A 21,083-nucleotide genomic window follows, 5' to 3' on the forward strand; every position below is an offset into this window, starting at 1 on the left:
TTAAAAGTAAACTCAGAGACAGCTATTCTTGCTTAGGACATACCCTACACTTGAATTCCATCTCTAAAGACAATGATATTTATAATCTCAGTTCTAATATATATAAAGTTCATTGCAAGTAAGCAAGGCCCAAGTACCACTCATATATATAATTTGTTCTCAGAATATAAGACCAATAATTCCCACAAATACGATGAAACGAATAGAAAGTTCATGTCCTTCCCACTCTTTCAGGCTGCCTTTCAACCATCACGGTACCGCACAACTCCAAGTTCAGGCATGTCTTCGTGTCTATTGAGTCATGCCACCAATTCGATACGAAACAATCCATTATTCATAAGCATAACTGTGATGGAGGACGAACTAGAACTGCGCAAATAGGTTGTACCTAAAATAAAAATCAAGTGTCCTAGAATTGTATATCCTATATATACAATTACGGGAGTTTGTCGTTCTGCAAGCAAGATATTTTGGGTCTGACTACTCCGTGGTAGTATCCATTAATAACATTTTTGCAGTAAGCTGAGGCTTGCTTTCCTGACTGATCATAGATCAAGTTTATGTTCTGCATGAATATATCTCTGCATGGAACTGTGTCACTGCATGCAATCTTCACTGCATTCTCCTTCTTTGACTTGCCCTTTACATCGATGTATGAGATATTGCGAATTTCCACTGCATTAGGCTGTGAGTAGAAACAAATTAAGCAAATTTTCCCAATAACCAATCCCATTGTTACTTCTTGAAATTGGGTCAAGATCACTAATCAACACTGTTATAGATACTCACTTTGTCGTGGCATTCTGTATGATCACAGTAAAATTGATCAATGATGATAGGATATTCAGAATCAGAAGATCTGATTTTCTCAAAAATCATGTTCCTTGCATGACCTCGGCCTCCCTGATTTTATACAATCAAGTACTGGTTAGAAATTATACTCTGTATTATATCAATATTAAATCTGTATTTTCACTGTGATATAACATGGAATAATGGAAAAAATTCCTGATGCTATACCTACCCTCACTTATTTTAAAGTCACATATTCGTTTGGACCTAAAATAAATAATATCTATATGGTTGAATTGTTATAAATGACATCAGAAGTAATCTCCGACTTTAGTGTTAGGGTATGTTTGGTTCCATAAAGGGTACTACCTATTTGGCTCTACAATTTCAATAAGTACTTAATAGTAATTATACTCTATATTATATCAATATTAAATCTATATTTTCACTATGATATCACATGGAATAATGGAAAAATATCCTAATATTATACATACATACCCTCTTAATTATATAGACTTTGTTTTATAATCATGAGAGTCGTTTGGATCCAAGCAAACAATATCTATATGGTAGGTTAATAACAAATGACATCAAAACTAATCTCCGATCTTAGTGTTAGAGTTTTGTTTTGTTCCGTAAAAGGTACCATCTATTTGGCTCTAAAATTTCATAGAACACAACAATGATATTGTATATATATAGATGATGTTATATAACTATGAGTTCTTCTTAAATATATAGATATATTTTAAAACTACAGGACCTTTAGGTCTAGAATAGAATAGGTGATATATATCTATATGGTTGAGAGCCGATAGTTACATCATTAATTGCTTCCCTTGAAATTACCTGCCATGTCTTTATTCTAACACCATTTGTTGTCCCTGTGAATTGAGCATCCTTAACATGAATATATTCTACTGTCTCGCTCAATCCGAATTTTCCCAGGCTTCCAATGCTGTATTAAACACAAAATGAAGTTAAACCCATTATTGAAATAAATAATCTATATGCTAGCTAGACGATAAAGAGACATAAATTTGATCTTATGGCAGAGACGAAAATAATATCAATTTGAACCTTATGCCATGCCCAGGACCGCATTTAATGTGTCTCATGTCAATATGAGTTGATCCATCTACCAGCGAAATGCAATCATCGCCTGCATTTCAGGTAAATTAGCATGCAATATGTAACAAGGAACTCCTAACTCTTACTTTTAGGTGCTAATATATGATCTTGTAACAAGGAAATACCAGTGCCAATGGTACAATGTTCTATGGTGACACTGGCAGTCTCTTTGAGGTGAATACCATCAGTATTAGGACTGTCCTCAGGTGCATCTATTGATATATGTGAAATCTTCACCCCGTCGCAGTGATGAAAGACTACATGCATGTGGGGATTGTCTTTGAAACTTAGATCATGTAATTGGACATTGTTGGATCTTGCTACTACTAAAGCCTGTTTAGTCAAGGAATACATGCAATCTGCAGTTAATAAATTAGGCATATATGTCAAATATTATGACTTATATGTAGAATTACGGCAGTGATGAACTCACATTTGGCCTCACTCCCTGAAAAGATCAAAGAAAAGGCAGTGGCATTAGAAACTAGAAGCAACCACCCCATAAACAATCTCATACTTAGCATCTAAAATTACTTCATTATGGCTAGACATCATACCGTAACACGACCTTGCTTCCACCATTTCTCTGCATTGCCGTCAATGGTGCCAGAACCAGAGATGACAAGGCCATCTACATGCTTAAAACTGATCCAACTATGGCATTGCTTATTAATGCATTTCCATTTTGAAGGTTCACTTGGCGCCGTTATAGTCCCATCTACCTGCCAAAAAAATGACTAACAGTCGCAATAGAAATACACCCATGCACAAACTAAGGTTAACAAGAGAAGGAAACGGACAAGATGAGACCTTGAACTTAAGTTTTTTGGACCTACAGCGGCCCTCGAAGACGACGGGATTGATCAAAAACCTTCTGTCTCCAGGAACAAGAAACGTTGGAGAAGCTGAAGCCTTGCACACATCACTCCAAGCTTTCATGAAAGCCTACGAATTATAAGATCGAAATGTGATCATACCAATAAATACCATTTAAATAATAAAAAAATGGAAGAGGGTAGCCATTAGCCATTAGCCAAGCAAACTAAATGCTTACTTCACTGTCATCGGTTCTGCCATTTCCAATTGCACCATAGTCCATGACATTAAAAGTATGACCTTCCAATGGAGTTAGCAGAAATGAAGCCAAGAGTAGAAGCAAACAAGTTGAGCGTGGAAAAGCCATTGGCTTTCAAATTAATCACAAATGAAATAGGGTTGCTACTTCAAATGTATACGGTATAGAAAGTTGAGTAAGAAGAGGACTCGTAATTTGATGGGTCATTAGAGTCAAAGATTGCTACTTCACTTTACATTTGAACTTAAATCTCACAATTGGTTATTTTCCAAAACTACCTCCCCCAAAGCACCAACATTATCATAATTGAAAGAGTCTTAACTTTTAAGTGTTTTGAAATTCCATCTTTTTAATATTTGAATATTAAAAGTTTTAAAATATTAAAAAAATTATAAATATTTTTTAAAATTATTGTCAAACTCACTTTTACTCTATTTGAGTGATCATAGGAGACTTGAACATCATTTCCAACTAACACTCTACAAATCACACAATATTTTTTATTTATTTATATTTAAATTGTTTGGATCATCAAAAATATCGAAAACCCTTGGATTCGTTAATAATAATTTTCTAAATTCGTTAATAATATATATATATATATATATATATATATATATATATATATTTGCTTTCCACAACTAGTCAAATCAACTCTTAAAATTCGTTTATCAGATCTAACTAACTAATTAAAGGCACTAAATGAATTTTGAAATTTTATAGCCTTTTGATTTCATATTTACCATTTCTGTAAAATAAAGATTTTTATGATTAAATAATTTTATATTAGAATTTATCTTTTCTTAATCAAAATTTTTATTATTAATTCATTCATGTCATAAAAATTGAAAATTTAAAATAAACTTGTTTTAATTAATTTATGAAAATTACATTAAACCAAACACTATTTTTAATCGATTTATATTAAATTTCTTTAAACTAAAACCCTTTTTTAGTTATTTAACATAATAAAATTAAAATTTTGAATTATTTGATCGAACCATTTATAAGAATTGATTTTCCATTAAAGGGTTAAAGAAAGCACTAAAAATTAGGATAATATTTTTAAAAATATTTTAATAAAAAATAAAAATGATGATGAAATAAATTAGGTAATATATATTTTTTATTCATCATAAAATATTCATATTATATAAGATTTTTTTTTCTCTTATGTTGCATTCTTTTGTTCTATATTTTTTTTTTTATTGATTTTTCTTGTTATGTATTACTCAAAAAAATATTATATTTAATTATGGAAAATTTCGAAGAAAGGAAATAAGAAAAAAAAAAATAGAAGAAAAGAAAATGATAATAAAAATTTTTCTAATTGGTTATTCATGAAAATTTTGAAAGAAATAAAATTAAATTGTTAATAGATTTACTTTCCCAAATTTTTCTTTTTTTTTTCTTAAGGAAAATATATTTAAATTTTTTTATTTATAATATCTTTTTTTAAAAAATTTATTTCTATCTCATTTCACCCAAATAAAGAACAACTATTTTCCCTTTTTCTAACTTTTTCATTAAGAGAAAAAAATTATAATGAAACAAATTAAATAATTTACTATTTATATTTATCATTAGTTTTTATGACTTATTTTTAGGGTAAAATCATATTATGTTTAATCATAAATCTAGTATAACTCATTTATTATTAATTTATAATTAAAAAATATTAATTAAGATTTTAAAAATGTAATAAAAGAGGTAGATTTATGAAAACTATACTAAATTATTTTTAAAATTAAAATTAAATCTATTTTAAAAAATTTATTATATAAAATAAAATTATAATTATAAATAAAAAATTATTGAATTAATTTTTATTCTTATAATTAAGATTATAATTAAAATGTAGGCTTGTAAAAATTGTTAGTGCTATTTTCTTAATTTAAAATTGGAAAATAAAATGTATATAAATGGATACTAAGTTACAATACTGATATAGATTTCATAAATTTTTTTAACAAATATTAAAATAGAATCAAATTTAATTCGTACTTTTATTTGATTTTTGAAAAATCATATGAAAAAACCACGTTTGATGAAATCATATAATATGTTAGAAAAATTAAAAGAACGAGGGAACACTTTGTCATTCTGCAAATAGAGAAGGCTAATTTCGTCATTTGACACTTTTTATACTTTTCCCGATAAATTATCTATTTTTGCCGCAGATAGGGCAGTCCCCATTTTGATTGGCTGATATAATCGATCCAAGATTACAGAGGTGGTGTTTGGTTTGCTCGAAAATTCACTGTGAAAACTCGACAATATCTCTACTCCGAATCCATGGCGGTCACTGCGGCATCTCCAGCTGCTTTTCTTCGAAAACTCGAGCACAATCCTTACCCCACCAAGTCCCGATTTCGTCGTGACTTTCCCGCCAAAAAGCCGTTAAGAATTCTCGCCATGGCCTCTAAAAAGAAGGTAACTTAATCTTTGCTGGCACTCGTCTAGATTTAAATTGTAGAATACAAAACTCTTTCCCTAGTTTAGTTTGGTTGCCAAGAAAATTTAGAAAAAGAAATACACTTGAGTTGTTTAGTTAGGAGGAAAATTGAAGCACGAGACCTAGAAATATAGGTTACAATTCACTTCCTTCTCCTCTGATTTCCCAGCAGCCCAACAGAGGGTTAATTTCATTTTGCCACCACAATTTGAAGCGCAGGTGAACAGATACGATGAGAATTGGAAGAAAGAGTGGTTCGGAGCAGGAATATTCGTGGAGGGAAGCGAAGAGGTGGAGGTGGACGTTTTCAAGAATCTGGAGAAGAAGAAGGTTCTGAGTAATGTAGAGAAATCCGGACTCTTGTCCAAGGCTGAGGAGCTAGGGTTTACGCTTTCCTCCATAGAGAAGCTTGGGGTTTTCTCCAAGGCGGAGGACCTGGGCTTGCTCAGCCTCCTCGAGAAGGCGGCGAGCTTCTCACCGTCGGCGTTAGCATCGGCTGCACTGCCCATATTCGTAGCTGCCATAGCAGCCATTGTTTTGATCCCTGATGACTCTTCGGCTCTCATTGCGGTTCAGGCACTGATTGCCGGCGCTCTTGTAGTTGGAGCTACCGGATTGGTTGTTGGGTCGATTGTGTTGGGTGGGTTACAGGAAGCCGAGTGATTTTTCCCATTGTGGTTTTGGTTTTGGTTTTTTCCTTCTTGGGTATAAATAAATGTTGTAAGAAATCTGTATTATACAAGCATTTGTTGTAGTTGTTTTTTTGGTTTCTGGAAAATATTACTTTGTTAATTTTTCTTAGTCAAGTGAATGAGAATGTGTGATCCCTTTCCAACACGCAGAAATTTTAGATTACTTTTTGCACTCTACCATCAGCATTTCGTTGGTTGTTGAAGATCTCAAAGACTCAAAACTAGTGGGAAAGTTGCATATCCAAAGAAATTGCCAATTGTCTGAACACATTCTTACGTATTAATACATGTCAAGATTGAATATGAAACATGTTCCCAACCGGGAATTATAATAATGGAGACCAGTATCTAGATTCAATTAGCTACACGATATAGTCAGTTATCTGGGCTTGCAGTCCTGTACTTGTAGCGACTTGCCCAGAGAAGATAATGCAAAAAGTTTAATCCACTTAGTCCGCACATCAGCCAGTAGAACTTCTCAAGGCGATAGTGATTCAAGTTGTTGCCGAAGAGCCATGCATGGTGACTGTAGGCACTGGTGACACTGTTGACTATTGATACAAGCACAGAGCTGAGGTAGTAACCCATGGCCAGTGAAGCCCAGGAAAGAGCGGTCGCTAAAGATCTCATGCTTGTAGGGGCCTCTGTGAAGAAGAATTCCATCAGTCCAGCCAAGGTGAAAAGGTCAGCAGACCCCAGGAACAAGTACTGCAGAGCCACCCAAAGGAACGTGATTGGTAGAGGTTCTGAGGAATGTACTAGTCCTGATTCTGCTGCCACCCTTTTTCGCTTTATCTCCACGAAGGCTGCCACTACCATGGCCACAATGGAGAGAATTAGCCCTGTCCCAATTCGCTGCAGATGGGTTATCCCCATTTCGGTTTTAGTTGTTCTCCTGGTGAATGGGATGATGATATGGTTGTAGGTTGGTGCAAGGATCATGATGAAGAGAACAGGAAAGATGGGGAGAGAAGCTGGTGGGACCTTCAAGGTTCCGAGCTTGGTGTTCATGGTAGCTGCTTGTTGGACAGAAAAGGTGGACAGTTGGGCAAGGCAGCAGTTGAGCATTATGGTACAAGCAAAGATGGGTAGAATCCTAAGCACTATCTTTACTTCTTCAACTTGCTTTACTGTGCATTCTAATGCTGAATGGAATGGCTTGTCTATCACTGCATTATTAAGGAACTTGAGGCTTTCTGTTGGAGCTTGCCTAGGCACCATTTCTTTGGAACAGCTTTCTTCTTTCCCGCCGATTTCGGTGGTATATGATGGGCTCGTGGCCATGCTCATGACAGAATTGCTACAATTTCTGAGCTTGTAGGCATTGCAAATTGCTGCAACCAGAACCTGTTGGACACAAGGCCGAGAAGAAATCTGTGTTTAGCTAGGCTCCAGCTGCAAAGTTAGTAAAACTCAATTCTTTTAAGAGGTACTAATCAGGATTCTACCTTGACGATGGTTGTGATGGGGCTTCCTGTGGGAATTTTGGTTCTGTAAGTGGCAGAGCCAAGGAGGAATATTGGGATAGAGATCAGTATTGATGCAGTGGAGATACCAAAACCCCATTGCCAGCCCTTGTTGTCTTCAATCCATACCACAAAAGTTACTGCAATTAAAGCCCCACAAGAGAGGGAGAACACATAGTAGTTGAAAAATGTTGATCTCTGTTTCCTTCCCTTAGGGGTATTGTCATCAAACTGCTCAGCCCCATGTGGTGGAAGTGAACCTTTTATTCCTCCAACACCTAATGCTACAAGATAGAGGCCTGCAAACAACATTCCTGCTTTCCCACCATCAGCTTCCCTGCATGGATTGCTGATGTTGCCCAAATCACAGGCCGGTGGTTTCAGTGAAGGCACGTGAGCTTGGATTGCAAGTATTAGCAAACCCTGTACGAACAGTTAAAATTAGGCATGTAATCGGACAACTCGTGTAATGGGGCTGTGGACACTAATTTATGTGATCTTTTTCTTCATTTTTTTCTTGTATATCATTGGATGGAGATGAGTTACAACCCCACAAATGACAAAAGCATCTTCTTCACAAAATTATTGTCAGGTGGGATTCCATGTGTGGTCTATTAACAACTTGGCTAATGCACATGGCACAGGCCTTTGTAGGGAAGAGTCGCTGTATGGTTCAATGTCCTTCTAGAAAAGACCATAGAGATACTACAGTGGAGAGCCATACACAGACATGGGGTATGCTGGCCCTACTTAATAGTATCCCAGAAGGGACCACAGTCCCATGGGATTCTCTTTTGCCCTACTAGTGATGCCATTGATCGGTGATGAGTCTGACAACCTTGCAATCTGAAAACGAAAATGATCATGATCGATGTCTGCAGGGTCTATATAATGACAAAAACTCTGTGAAAGTAGTAATATTTAAATCGAATGCAGAACATCTATGATAACAAGATTATAGCTTCTGCTTGCCTACATGAAATCTTGAAGGATTGGTTGCAAGGAAATAATAAATAGAAGGATAAAATTACTGAAACAAGGCATTTAGAAGCTTATCTTCATAGAATTCTTACCACAAGTTCTATTGCAGCACTTATCAAATAGATGAGATAAGTTGAGAAGAAAGCATCAGACAAGAAGCCACCAAGGAGAGCAAGGAGGAAGGCCGTGCCCATGAAGTTGGTAACAATGTTGGCAGAACTGGATGGTGAAAAATGCATGAATTTTGACAGATAAAGCACAAGGTTGCTTGCATTTGCCAGGTATGCCAAGTTCTCCAACACCTCAACAACTATGGTTTACATTAGAAAAAATCAGTCAAATCCTTGTGATGCACTTCTTCGATCCAGATTATAAAAAATAAATTAAAAATTGAATAAAAAAATGGGAATAAGAATAATCTAAGGCTCCTTAGTAGAAACTGTTTCTGTATGCATGAATAACTCCATGCAGAAACCAAATTTTAGTTGTGCCATAGTTATGGAATCTTTAGTTACTAACCCAAGACAAAGGAGGCAGCAAGCATGCCACCATGACGGCCTTTCACAGCAGGTCTGTTCCTCCAATCTACATACCCTTCCCATGTGCTTAGCTGCTGCTCTCCATCCTAAGACAACAACCCGAAAGAATTAAGTTCAGAAGAGAAAGCAAAGACGAACAAAAAGAGATGAAAAATATAACAGAGCAAGAACAGGAACTCCCACCATTTCTTTCCCAGCTTGTGTAGGATCTCTGGTTATAGAAGACTTGATAGCTAAAATGTTGTTTGAATTAGAGAGGGAGGTGATGGAGAGAGTCATATTTAAAGGCCCAGGAGATATGGTTTAGTAAACTCCAAGAGAAAGGTCTAGATTTACATGAAAATTGACATTCATACTCGTAAGACCTTTTTACCCCAACAATGTTGGTAGGACAGTATCCCTGAGAGCGACACATAACGACACAACAATTCAGAGATGTTCTTATCTTGAATTTTCATTTAAATGCATAAATCGAAAGAAAAAGAGCTAAATGAAAAATGGGGAATCAAACCCTGATACTGGCATGAGATTTTGTGTTCTCCTTTATCTAATTCGGTTGTATTACTAGCTAGAAATGAAGACTCTACCGGTATACAGGTGTAAGAATGCAATCATGTTGTAGAGGGTGGATATGAGTCATTAAAATGGGGATCACATGTAGTGTCGAATTACGATTGGTGCCTGAGCTCATTGACATACAGAAAACATCAAGGTATGGAGATCACAAGATGAGATTCATACTTGATGGAGCAAGTGGGCTGGATGATTATGAGGCCATAATGGTATGATATTGTACTTGAAGCTAAAGTTAAGAGTCTAGCTTTCCAGACATACCCCACGTGATCCACCCACAATCACCCACCCCAGTAGTGGTATCACCACTGTGTCCTAAAGCTAAACTCGAAAGGAATTGAAGCTTTGTCTGCTTCCACTGTCTTTCTGTCATCCCATTTTGACCTCTCATATCAGCAAAAAAATGACATTTTTTTTCTTTTCTTTCAGAAGAAGCAGAAGTTCTTACACCATCTCTTTAATCTATGATTAAATCATGGCCCTTAGATCTTATATTGTTGGCTCAAATTCATATCATTTGTCTTTACTCAACTCGTTATGGAGACCTCAACTTGGATTGATAATCTGGTATGCTCCCTCTCACCACTAAACTCATTAAGCTACTTGCCTCATTATGATATGGTGTTTCTGGATCATATCAGTTTCCCTAGGTGGTCTACAGATCATTTTTCCCACTGTTGTTTAGATGAGTGGGCATGATTACAGATATATATTTATTATACATGATCCAAGATATTTTCAAAGTGAGTGGTTTGAAGTCCTTAAATGGTGGAGACTACCAACCCAGTATTTATTCCCATGTACCCCCATTATTGAATGCCAGTAAAAGAAATTAGTAAGATTAAAAAAGAGAAGGAAAAAATAGCAGGTTGTATGTTTGTTCGATGAAAGTGGTAGAGACTGGGGAAAACCGGCTTGTCCTTGTCATGGTGCGGTAGTGGCATATATTCTCAGGGATAAACTGGCATGAGGGTCAGATAGAACTGTCTGATTGGCTGATTGGTAAGACCATTAGCAGATAGAATCAATAATCTTGACTTTCTCCATTTGCTCACTTCTCTCAGTGCCAAAGAGAACATGTTACCCCAGTTGTTTTTGTGTTTTTTTTTGGCTTTTTCACAATGGAAGATGACTTACAGTGACCTCATTTGGATTCAGTTCATATTGGATTCTTATTCTTTAATCCTTGTGGAAGTTTGAGACTGTCCAGTGGGGAAAGAATATCAGAATTTTTATGTCAATCCAGTAGTCTTCAATACTCCCACGACAACTTCCAGAGTTGCTTTGACTAATATAAACAGATCCCAACCGTGTAACCTGATTCTTTTATATAGATTTTTCTTCCAGTCATACTCACCTTTGTATCAAGTAAACAAAATCTACTGGAGAGATATGTTCAACTAGACTTGGGCAGTTCTTCAAGTACTAAATGCTCAATTTAAGAATAAGAATGAACCACTTGTCTTGAATTATTTGCAAAAGTTTCAAATTATACTGACCTTTTTATCAATCATTCCTAACTGAAAACCTTCTGTTTGAATGCTCTTCCATGAAAAATACAAAATATCAAATCCACAATCCATGGATTCTTCTGTTTACGAGGGATTAGACTTCTGAAATGGCCTGTTTTCATGGAATCCCAAATGAAGTCTATTCCATTCCGATATATCTTGGTTTACCCCTGGCAAGCAATATTCCCTAAAAAATTTGGTTCCCTTTATGTTTTCTCAGAGCTCTGATATTAGGCTGCGCCCCCAGGTTCTGATCCCTTTTCATTTCCAAGCCTGGATCAAGCTCACCAGACTTGATCAGCATTAGGCTCAATTATGGCCCTCTAGGATCAGCCCAGCTTTGGTCCATTGAAAAGCCCGGATTAAGATTCACAGTACACATGATCATTAGACCCTGAGAGAAATTACATGAAAATTGACTTAATGATTTCTAAGCTTTGAATTTGGACTGGAAAGTGCAAGAATTCCCTGCAAAAGAAGGCATGCGCAGAGATTGCAAAAATTAAATGATCTCGTGTACAAATTTGGTGAATGAAAAGGGTGGACAGTGGAGGTGGAATTGTGGGGACAGTAGCCTCTGGAGCGGCCAGCTCGTACCAATAAAAGCAGGGGAATGAGGGCAAGTCAGCCAGGGTCGGTGCGTCACCGGCCTGGAGGACCACATATGTTGCATGTGCCCATGGAAAACTCAGTGTCGAACCACCAAATGTGATTGGCCGCCCAGTACGTGCCAAGCATCATCACAAATTTTGGGGCTCAGTACGTGGCTGCTCCCACCACACTACTTCTGAAAAAAATGGAAACCAAAATTGAAAACATGAATCTTTGTTGCGATTGTGATGTGAAGCAGTGCCAAATAGCATCAACCAATTAGTCTGATAAACCCAAGCAACAAACCAAATAAAAGGTGGGCTGATTCAAGCACAGATGATTGCTGACTAACTTGAAAAGATTGGGAGAGATTCTTCACTCCTCTCCCCAAATGCATGCTGGGCTCTCAGCTTTTGGCCGCCATATAAGTTGGTTGGAATGGCGTGGTGAGTCCTACATCCCTGGACCCTGGTGAGATCACCAGAACATTGACCCATGCGTCTCGGGTCCCTGTCTTATGGCCCATGGGCCACTAACATTCACAAAAGCTTTCAGTGTGATTAGTTAGACGATTTACTTGATTAGGGGTTGAACCCTCGCATTGGAGGCTTTTGGGGAATGGGTTGTTGCATACCCACTTAAATGTTGTCACAATCTATTAGAAACAGATCTCTTTCCCCTCTTTCAATCCCTGCTGGTGATGCCTTAGCTTCTTTCAAAATAATCCATGATTTCTTTTCTGACTAAGGTTTAGTCCAACTTAATTTTATCAGGTTTCGGGTTTGTGGTTTAGGGTTTAAACAATCATACATGTAGCCATATTTCACCAGGGTGCATATGATGAAGCTCTTTATTTTGTGTTCAGCTTTAAATCCAAGGACTGAAAAATGGGCTTCCACAAAAAATCGATCTATTATTTGGTTGGGCTAATTTCTTTCCACGACCCATTGTCACTGTACATGTGGGCTTTCCCTTTGTACTGATCACTTGGCCTTCATTTTTTTTCTTTTTTTTTTGTCCCCACTAAATAAATAAATAAATACAATACATTAATTGTCACTTAGGATTATGAAAACCAAATTAATGATTAACGAAATAGTTAATACAGAAAGGACACGAAACAATTAAGATAGCCATTAAAAAGGGTTAAGTCAATGTCCCTTTTCCTTTCCTTCTTTTCCATGTTGTGACCTCATTTTATTTCCTTCAAAAAAAAAAGAAAGAAAGAAAAGAAAAATTGATAAAGAGTGATGTAATGATGGGTGGTATTAATTTTAAAAAATTGTGAGCCAAAAGATAGAAAAGCGACTTAAGTTTTGTTTAGATAGAGATAAATATTAAGCAGAAGCGTGTGTGGTATGATATGAATTGAGGTCATTGTCAGTCAAATTCAGCAATGTTCATCGAGACAGGGAAGTTTAATTTTTGGTTAGACAGAGCATGGATGATGAGTGCCTCAGAAAAATGAGTCCGTTTTCTCAAAACAGGGGCGGCGGGCGGCCACTTTATTGGCCGAGGACGAAGTTGGGCCCATTGTTCTCTATTCTAGTGTACTAAGTTACTAACACTCAGGTGAAGTTTGTTATTTTTTTTTTTTCAATAAAATATTTAATTTTTTCTATCATATTATCCAATATAACTAAAATAAATTTACTATCAATAAATTTAGTTTAATTATATTAATTTATGTTAATGAGTTACTTTTAGTTGAATGAAAAATATCAAATATTTTAATTTTTTCTATTCAACCAAAAACCAACCACCACCTCACTTTTGATATGGAAAATTCTACTTGATTCCCCATTATATCACATTTTGATCATCGTCCCTTTTCAACAATTGAATAAATGTGTGTCCGGTCATTAAAAATTACTTTTGGATATAATAATTCTTAAAAAAAAAAAAAAACCTAGTTTTTAAAAGTGGTTTAAAAAAATCATATTTAGGATATTAAATATAAAAAATATTAATTTTAATTTGGATGTACCACCTATCTTTCTACCATATAAATTTTATATTTTAAAATATTTCTCAAAACACTCTAAAAAAAATATCTAAAAATGCCTTAAAGATTATATTTGATTTTTTAGGCTATGTTTGGTTCTTAGAAAAATTGAAGGAAAATGTAATGGAAAGAAAATAAGGAGGAAAAGTAAAATGAAAGAAAAAATAAAAAAATTAAAAAAAAGATTCGAAGCTTATAAATTATTTTTATATGCTTCTTTAAACTTTTTTTTTTTATTGTTCTCCCTTATATAAAGGTTAAATGATTTTAAAATGTATAAATTTATAAGTAATTTTAATTATATTTGATTTTCTTTGATAATTTTAATAATAAAACCAAACAGACAAAAATCATTTTTCTTAATTTTTTTTTTCTTTCCTTAATATTTTTCGGAATCAAACATAGACTAAGATTATGCTTGGTTCTCGGAAAGTGCAAGGGAAAATTTGAGAGAAAGAAAATGGAAAGAAAGAAATAGTGAAGGAAAAAAAAGATTTAAAATTAATAAATTATTTTTATATGCTTTTTTTAACTTATTTAACTTATTTTCCTTTATTATATAAAATTAAATAATTTAGAAATACATAAATTTTAAACTAATATTTTTAATTATATTTAATTTTCTTTTGTTTTTTTTTTATAGTGGAATCAAAATAAGAAAATCATTTTCTTTACTTTTTTTTTCTTAATATTTTTCAAGAACCAAATATAACCTCACAGAAAATATGAAAGAAAAAAATAGAGAAAAAACATAAAAATGAAAGGAAAGTAAAAAAAAAAAAGAATAAATTTAATTTTAATAAAATATTTTGCTTTAAACTTATTTCATTTATTTTAATTTTTATATAAAAATTAAATAATTTTAATTGTATTTAATTTTTATGTTTATTTTTTTTTTAGAAAAAAAACTATTTTGTATTACAATTAACCATCCAATCAATTTTTTAGTTTCCTTCTCTCTTATTTTCTTTTATATTATTGATTTTTTTTTTATCTAAAATAAAATAAAAAAATAAAAAAAAACACTATTCTTTAGGACAATTGACCACCATCAATTCTCTACTCTCTTCTTGTTTTTCTTTATAATATTGAGTTTTATATTAAGTATAACTTTATAGAAAAAGCGTTCAAAGGGGCACTAACTTTTTCCCTTTTTTCCTTCTTGGTTGCCGTGCCACCCCACCTTCTTCCTCTTTTACCTTTCAGTAACAAAAGATTTTTTTTTTTTTTTTGGTAATAAATTTTAAAAATAAAATATTATCAAAAAATTGAATAAAAAATTTCTTCAATAAGATTTTCTAAAATTAGATTTCAAAATTAAAATTTGCATATATGGGTATTATCTAATTATTAGAAAATTTCCCTCATTGTACTAAAGGGAGTGTTAAAGGCCCTCCACTCATTTTGCAGAGCCTCAAGTCAATTACCATTAGTGAAGCTTTATTAACTCACGTCTTTCTTTGGTCTTACTTTAGTCCTTCCCCCTTGGATTAACGCAAAAGAATATCTGATGGGACTCTGTCCCGCTATACAAGGAACATGATTTGATTTTAGACTTGTAGGAACGAATTTTCTCCGGCATTTTTGCCATCTCGTGTTTCTTTATGATATCCACGTATTTAACATAAACGTCAAATATTCTTTCGGGGGTCTAGGTGGTGTTTGTTTTTTAGTTAAATAAAAAAAATTAAAATATTTAATTTTTTCTATTAAATTAAAAATAATATTTTGATATCAATCAATATAATTAAATTAAAGTTATTAATAATAAATTTATTTTAATTATGTTAATCAATATCAATAAATTTTTTCTATTCATTCAAAAAATAAACACGATCTTAGTCCAAACCCAATTAAATTTGAATTCGGGTTATAAATATGTTGGACTAACCATATTATTTAATTCCTATGAAACCTCTTTAGTTGTTGAATAGCCGAGGAGTAAAATGAAGAGAAAAAGGGAATGCAAGAGTTAAATGATTGAGTGAGTGAAAGCTGCAAAAAGATATTTATATGCAAATGGATTAGCTTTAGGTCTTGATCCCAAGAGACGTGTCTTGAGAAGTTTAATCATCTAATATGATTCTCACATTCTCATAATTGAAGTGACCATTTGAGACATGGATTTACGCCATTCATTGATATGCCTATTATTCCGGGATAAGGTTGTACAATTCAGCTACCCCATCTTGCTTTTTAGTTTTTATTTTTTATTTTTTATATTTTCATAATTTGATAGAGATTGAAAACTATTTTCTAAAACAATTTTTTATTATTTAAAACAAAAAAAATATAACAAATACGTTTAATAAACAAAAACTTTTTTTTTTGTTTTCTATTCTTAGGAATAGAAAATAAAATGTTTTTAAATAACATCTTTTAATTATTTTTTATTATTTTCAAATAATTATTTTAAGAAATGACATATAGAATAATTAAAAATAAAGCATTGATATAAAATTTATTTTTATAATATATTAAAAACGAGATAAAAACATTTTATGTTTTCAAATATATTTTTGTTTCATAGAATAGTTTTTAAAAACTATTTTTTAAAATTATTTTCGAAATCAGTTTCAAACAAATCCTAAATTTTGGAAAGTTTTGAAAATTAATAAAAAGATTTGAAAGACATTACCAATTACTTAAAAAAGGGTTTTTGGTAATTAAAAGTTGCTTCTTTTTTTTTTGAGCCAATCAAGAGATAAAAAAACCCATTAAAAATAGTCATTTCTTTGTATTTTGAATATATTTTTAATATCAAGTAATTTGAAAATATATAAAATTTAAATAATTTTAATTTTATATTTTATATGAAAAATTAAACTAAAAAATTAATTTTTATAATTGTTTTCTTTATATATATATATATATATATATATATATATTTTGAGAAATAAACATAAAATAAGAGTTTAATATAATTCCAAAAACACACTATATATAATGATGGATAAGCTAAGAATATGGGAACACGATCCGGCCGGTCCAGGTGAGTGATTTGGGTAAGCCTGAGCCGGGTTTAATTTTGGGACAGAGCCGGCATGAAAGGGACTGATTGGATGCGGTTCTTTCCTTTCTTATTCCGGTTCACCTTGCTCTCTTGTATCCTCCTCATTGACCAAACCGTCCCTTCCATGCCTGCCCCCTTTTACTAGTTACCAACCACTGATAAGTATCATAAATAAAATGCATAATATTTGAGGATATTGTGATCATTTTCAATTTTGTTTTTATTTTTTACAACAAAAGTATATTTATTTTTGTCACGTATTGTCAAACCGTCGTAATTTTTAAGTAGATTGTTAATTTTTTTTATTATAAATTGTAACAATATGAAAAAGAATTTGAATAATCAATTTATGTTTGTTCATTAATTTTCTTCTTTTTATTTTTATTATAAAAAAATTCAATTTAATATATATATATATATATATATATATATATTCTCAAGTGAATTGAAAAAATGAAGATTTTTTTTAAATTATTATTATTATGATATCTTTGATAATAATTTTATAAAACACTTTTAATTTAAAAAATATATTCAAAAAAATGTTCAATAAATTTTTAAAAATATTTTTAAAATTTTTAAAAATCATTTGTGTGATTAAAAATCACTTATATTTACTAGAAAAACATTTTATAGGTGTCTTAAAAATACTTTAAATAAAATTATTGTTAAAATGTCCTCTAATAATGTGTTGGATAGTAATTTTTAGAAATATTTTTAATTTTTTTTAAATATTTAAAGTATAAATAAAAACACTTTCCAGCATTCTAATTAATCTTGGGTCATATATTTTTTTTTCAAAGTTCTAGAAAACTTTTATGGCAATTCTTTTTATATACCCATTTAGGTTTTTTGAGGTCATTGAAATGAAATTGATGGGTTGAAAAATGTTTTCACAAAAGTGTTTTGTTGTTTCTGGAAGGCGAATGTGGAAATCATTGTAAAACAGTAATTTGAATAAATTGCTGTTTGTTGAAGATGAAAGCAGAAATGAATGTATAGTAAAATTTCCATTTGGCTTGAGATGAGAAGGAAAGTATTAAGAGGGAGAGCAACAGTTGCCCTGTTGATAAAGGGAAAATCAAAGACAATAGGTGAGTACGTGTGGGAAGAATCAGCCATGGGAGGGGCATTAATGGAAGCAGAGAATGAGCACATTCCCTCCCACCCAACGCTTATATTATAAATTTAATAATAATCCCCATCTCCCCACTTCGAAGTCTTCCTTCCACAGCAACGCATCTCTCTTCCTCAGTCTCTCCCTCTCCCTTTCACTTTCACAAACACCCAAACATTAGCCGTCGGCGCTGCCGGAGATTTCTCTTTAAACCCTTCCAAGAATCGACACCCTTCCCTTCTACGTCTTCTGAGTGATGGGGGTGAGCTGTTCTCGCTGTTCCCACACTTCCCACATCACTGAGATCATCATCACCAGTTTCTTCCGTCACAAGCTCTAGATCCTGGTTGATTCAGAAGCCTTCGTTCGTCGAAATTCGGAAGCTATGGGAGCTTGAGAATTAGTCTGGAGAGTTGTAAGTATGGCAAGTGGGAGGGTCAATCTCGCAGTGATGCTTCAGAACCAAAGGGTCCCTTGTTCTTCTCAGCCTCTTGATGCTCTCTTCCTTTCTGCCTCTTCTCCTTCTTTTCTTGGTACTCTATCTTTATCTCTTATCTCTCTTTGTATGCAGATCCACTTGCATGAATTGGGTGTTTGATCATAATCAAGTTCTCTTGCTTTCATCTTTGTGCTTCATCTCTGTAATTCATTTCCTTTTATTGCAAAGTTTTACTCTTTTAGATTTGTTTGCTTCGCCGGAAAAAATAAATTTCCGGGAAAAGCGTTGACGGGTAAGGTTCAGTTATCTTTATTTTTGTTTTTTCCCTTCTTTGTTGTACTTGTGAGGTGTTTTATTTTCCCTCTGTTACATGGGAAATTGGAGTGCATCAGCCAATTTCTCTGATTGTTTCGTGCTTGTGTCCCACTGTAATTCTTTTAAGTTTCTGAATTATAGTTTTAGACTCAGAGAACATATGATGATTTTAAAAAGGGAAGAACAAGAAGAAACTTTTCTGAAGGTTCTGATTTGCCATAAAGCAACCAATGTGGGTAATAGGGCCAGCCAAATTCACTATTTTTGGACAGACTTATATGTGTTTTTCCACAAACCGTGTAAGGAGTGATTCCTTAATAAGGAATTCAAGAAATGGGGAATTGAATTGTGTGTGAAGTTGTGGCCATTGATAAAAGGATGTGGAATAATGTTTTGGGTGTCTCTGGTTTAGGTTCGAGATCCATGGTGAGCTTTGAAGATGTTCGTGCGGGAAAGAGACCCGATAATCCCTTCTTCTGCCAGTTTGATCATGATGAAAATGGAGACGAGGACTTGGATGAGTATTTCCACCAACCCGAAAAGAAAAGGCGACTTACAGCCGACCAAGTCCAGTTTCTCGAGAGGAATTTTGAGGTGGAGAACAAGCTTGAACCAGAAAGGAAAGTCCAGCTTGCAAAGGACCTTGGCTTACAGCCTCGGCAAGTTGCCATATGGTTTCAGAACCGCAGAGCGCGGTGGAAGACCAAACAGCTAGAGAAGGACTTTGGCGCCTTGCAAGCTAGCTATAACAGCCTTAAGGCTGAGTATGAAAACCTCCTAAAGGAGAAGGATGAACTAAAAACTGAGGTAATCATCACCTTCCCCATGGATTATTGTAGTAAGCTTTGAACATTTCCACAATGGATGAATTTTTATGTATATATATATATATGTTTTGTTTTTATCAGGTTATTCTCCTCACAGACAAACTGCTCGTCAAAGAGAAGGAGAGGGGAAACTTGGAGGTGTCTAATACTGACACCCTATCCCAAGCACTGCCTCAGGTGGTGGTTGCTGATTCGGTTTCTGAGGGTGAAGTATCCAAAGTCTCATTAGTGGTCTGCAAACAGGAAGATCTTAGTTCAACAAAAAGCGATGTATTTGATTCAGACAGTCCACATTATGCCGATGGGGGCCATTCCGCTCTTCCAGAGCCTGGCGATTCTTCTTATGTTTTTGAAGCTGACCAATCAGACGTGTCACAGGATGAAGAAGATAACTTCAGCAAAAGCCTGTTGCCTCCATCATACATCTTTCCAAAGCTTGAAGATGTTGATTACCCCGACCCTCCCACAAATCCTTGTAGTTTTGGATTCCCGGTTGAAGATCATGCCTTTTGGTCCTGGTCCTATTGAAAAGTACATATTTTTCCTGCCTCCTCCTTTTTGTTCCAAGCATGCTACAATGGTAAGCATAAATAAGTAAGAAATCAAACTTTGGCACCCCCATCCAGATGTGGTGGTGGGTTTCCATCTTAGTTTATCTCTGGTTCTTGCCCCCCTTGTAATTTCCTTTTCACTGGGGCTCTTTGGAGGTCAGTGAAGCTTTTTGTTTGGAATGTGAATAAATAAGTTCTTTCCATGGGGAAAGCTTGTCGAGAATACTATTCATTCCTTTTGTCTGAATATTCCGATGAAGAAAGTGATTTAACATACCCCTAAATTATTCCATGAAAATGCAACAACTCCACTCAAAGTCCCAAGCATTGGCTTGCTCAGAACACCTTTCACATAACCCTGTTATATTCTATGCTTTGAAGTGATAAATCTAGACCACAGTGAGCAGGGCTCCCCTAGAATTAAAAGGTGGTCAGATGGGCAGGGTTAAAACTATACTAATTTGAAAAATAGAAGCATCAATGAAGATGAATGATCATGAGGTGGGGAAAAGGAGCTTCTTTCGTTTTCAGGATTTGATCATGAAGGAGGAAGAAGGACATTAAGATCATCTATGTTTTACTGCAAAATTCTGTTTGTGAATAAAGAAAGATTAATGGAATAGGAGGAGAAAGTTAGACATGCGAAGATGAAAGCAGAGGAGGAGCTGGGGCAATGTGAGAAATGGGTTGCCCTGTATATTGCAGGGCAGTGGTGATAGGCATGAAGAAGGATGATCTGCTTGAGCGTGGAAGCGCAGAGCCATGATGGGATGAGACACTGGAATGGCAGATGGGACAGGCGTGAACCCGGAATTGACGGGTGATTTTGTATGTTTTCATGGGATGATTGGCTTGATTTTGTAACTCTTCATGGGATAATTGACAAGTAAAGCCAAGAAGATTTTTAGGCTGCAACATGGGGAAGAAACAGGTGTTCATGCGATAAAGAGAAGAGGGAACATCACCCATGCAGCTGGCTCTTAATACTTGGGACCAAAAACTGGGAT

General features: G+C 34.1%; 4 protein-coding genes across 4 annotated transcripts; 2 read left to right on the plus strand and 2 right to left on the minus strand.

Annotated features, from left to right (window-relative positions):
- Positions 1-119: 119 nt before the first annotated feature.
- On the minus strand, positions 120-3,531 carry LOC117904321 (polygalacturonase-like). Its single transcript, XM_034816867.1, has 9 exons — positions 2,981-3,531; positions 2,737-2,871; positions 2,484-2,648; positions 2,360-2,374; positions 2,052-2,259; positions 1,876-1,957; positions 1,645-1,753; positions 790-903; positions 120-685 (listed from the first exon to the last, which is right to left on the minus strand). Exons 1-9 carry the CDS (start codon positions 3,107-3,109, stop codon positions 437-439), a joined length of 1,206 nt encoding a protein of 401 aa, XP_034672758.1. The 5' UTR covers positions 3,110-3,531; the 3' UTR covers positions 120-436.
- Positions 3,532-5,197: 1,666 nt separating this feature from the next.
- On the plus strand, positions 5,198-6,262 carry LOC117904877. The gene is made up of 2 exons (XM_034817684.1): positions 5,198-5,434; positions 5,676-6,262. Exons 1-2 carry the CDS (start codon positions 5,297-5,299, stop codon positions 6,117-6,119), a joined length of 582 nt encoding a protein of 193 aa, XP_034673575.1. The 5' UTR covers positions 5,198-5,296; the 3' UTR covers positions 6,120-6,262.
- A 124-nt stretch (positions 6,263-6,386) lies between these two features.
- LOC117904876 (protein NRT1/ PTR FAMILY 4.6-like) lies at positions 6,387-9,461 on the minus strand. Its single transcript, XM_034817683.1, has 5 exons — positions 9,318-9,461; positions 9,115-9,220; positions 8,688-8,905; positions 7,597-8,037; positions 6,387-7,495 (listed from the first exon to the last, which is right to left on the minus strand). The coding sequence occupies exons 1-5, from the start codon at positions 9,411-9,413 to the stop codon at positions 6,524-6,526; spliced, it is 1,833 nt and encodes a 610-aa protein (XP_034673574.1). The 5' UTR covers positions 9,414-9,461; the 3' UTR covers positions 6,387-6,523.
- An 8,527-nt stretch (positions 9,462-17,988) lies between these two features.
- Positions 17,989-20,323, plus strand: LOC117904690 (homeobox-leucine zipper protein HAT5-like). Its single transcript, XM_034817434.1, has 3 exons — positions 17,989-18,477; positions 19,111-19,505; positions 19,607-20,323. Exons 1-3 carry the CDS (start codon positions 18,366-18,368, stop codon positions 20,051-20,053), a joined length of 954 nt encoding a protein of 317 aa, XP_034673325.1. The 5' UTR covers positions 17,989-18,365; the 3' UTR covers positions 20,054-20,323.
- Positions 20,324-21,083: the final 760 nt, after the last annotated feature.

The sequence above is a fragment of the Vitis riparia genome, chromosome 17 (assembly GCF_004353265.1).
Source record: "Vitis riparia cultivar Riparia Gloire de Montpellier isolate 1030 chromosome 17, EGFV_Vit.rip_1.0, whole genome shotgun sequence".
NCBI lineage: Eukaryota > Viridiplantae > Streptophyta > Magnoliopsida > Vitales > Vitaceae > Vitis > Vitis riparia.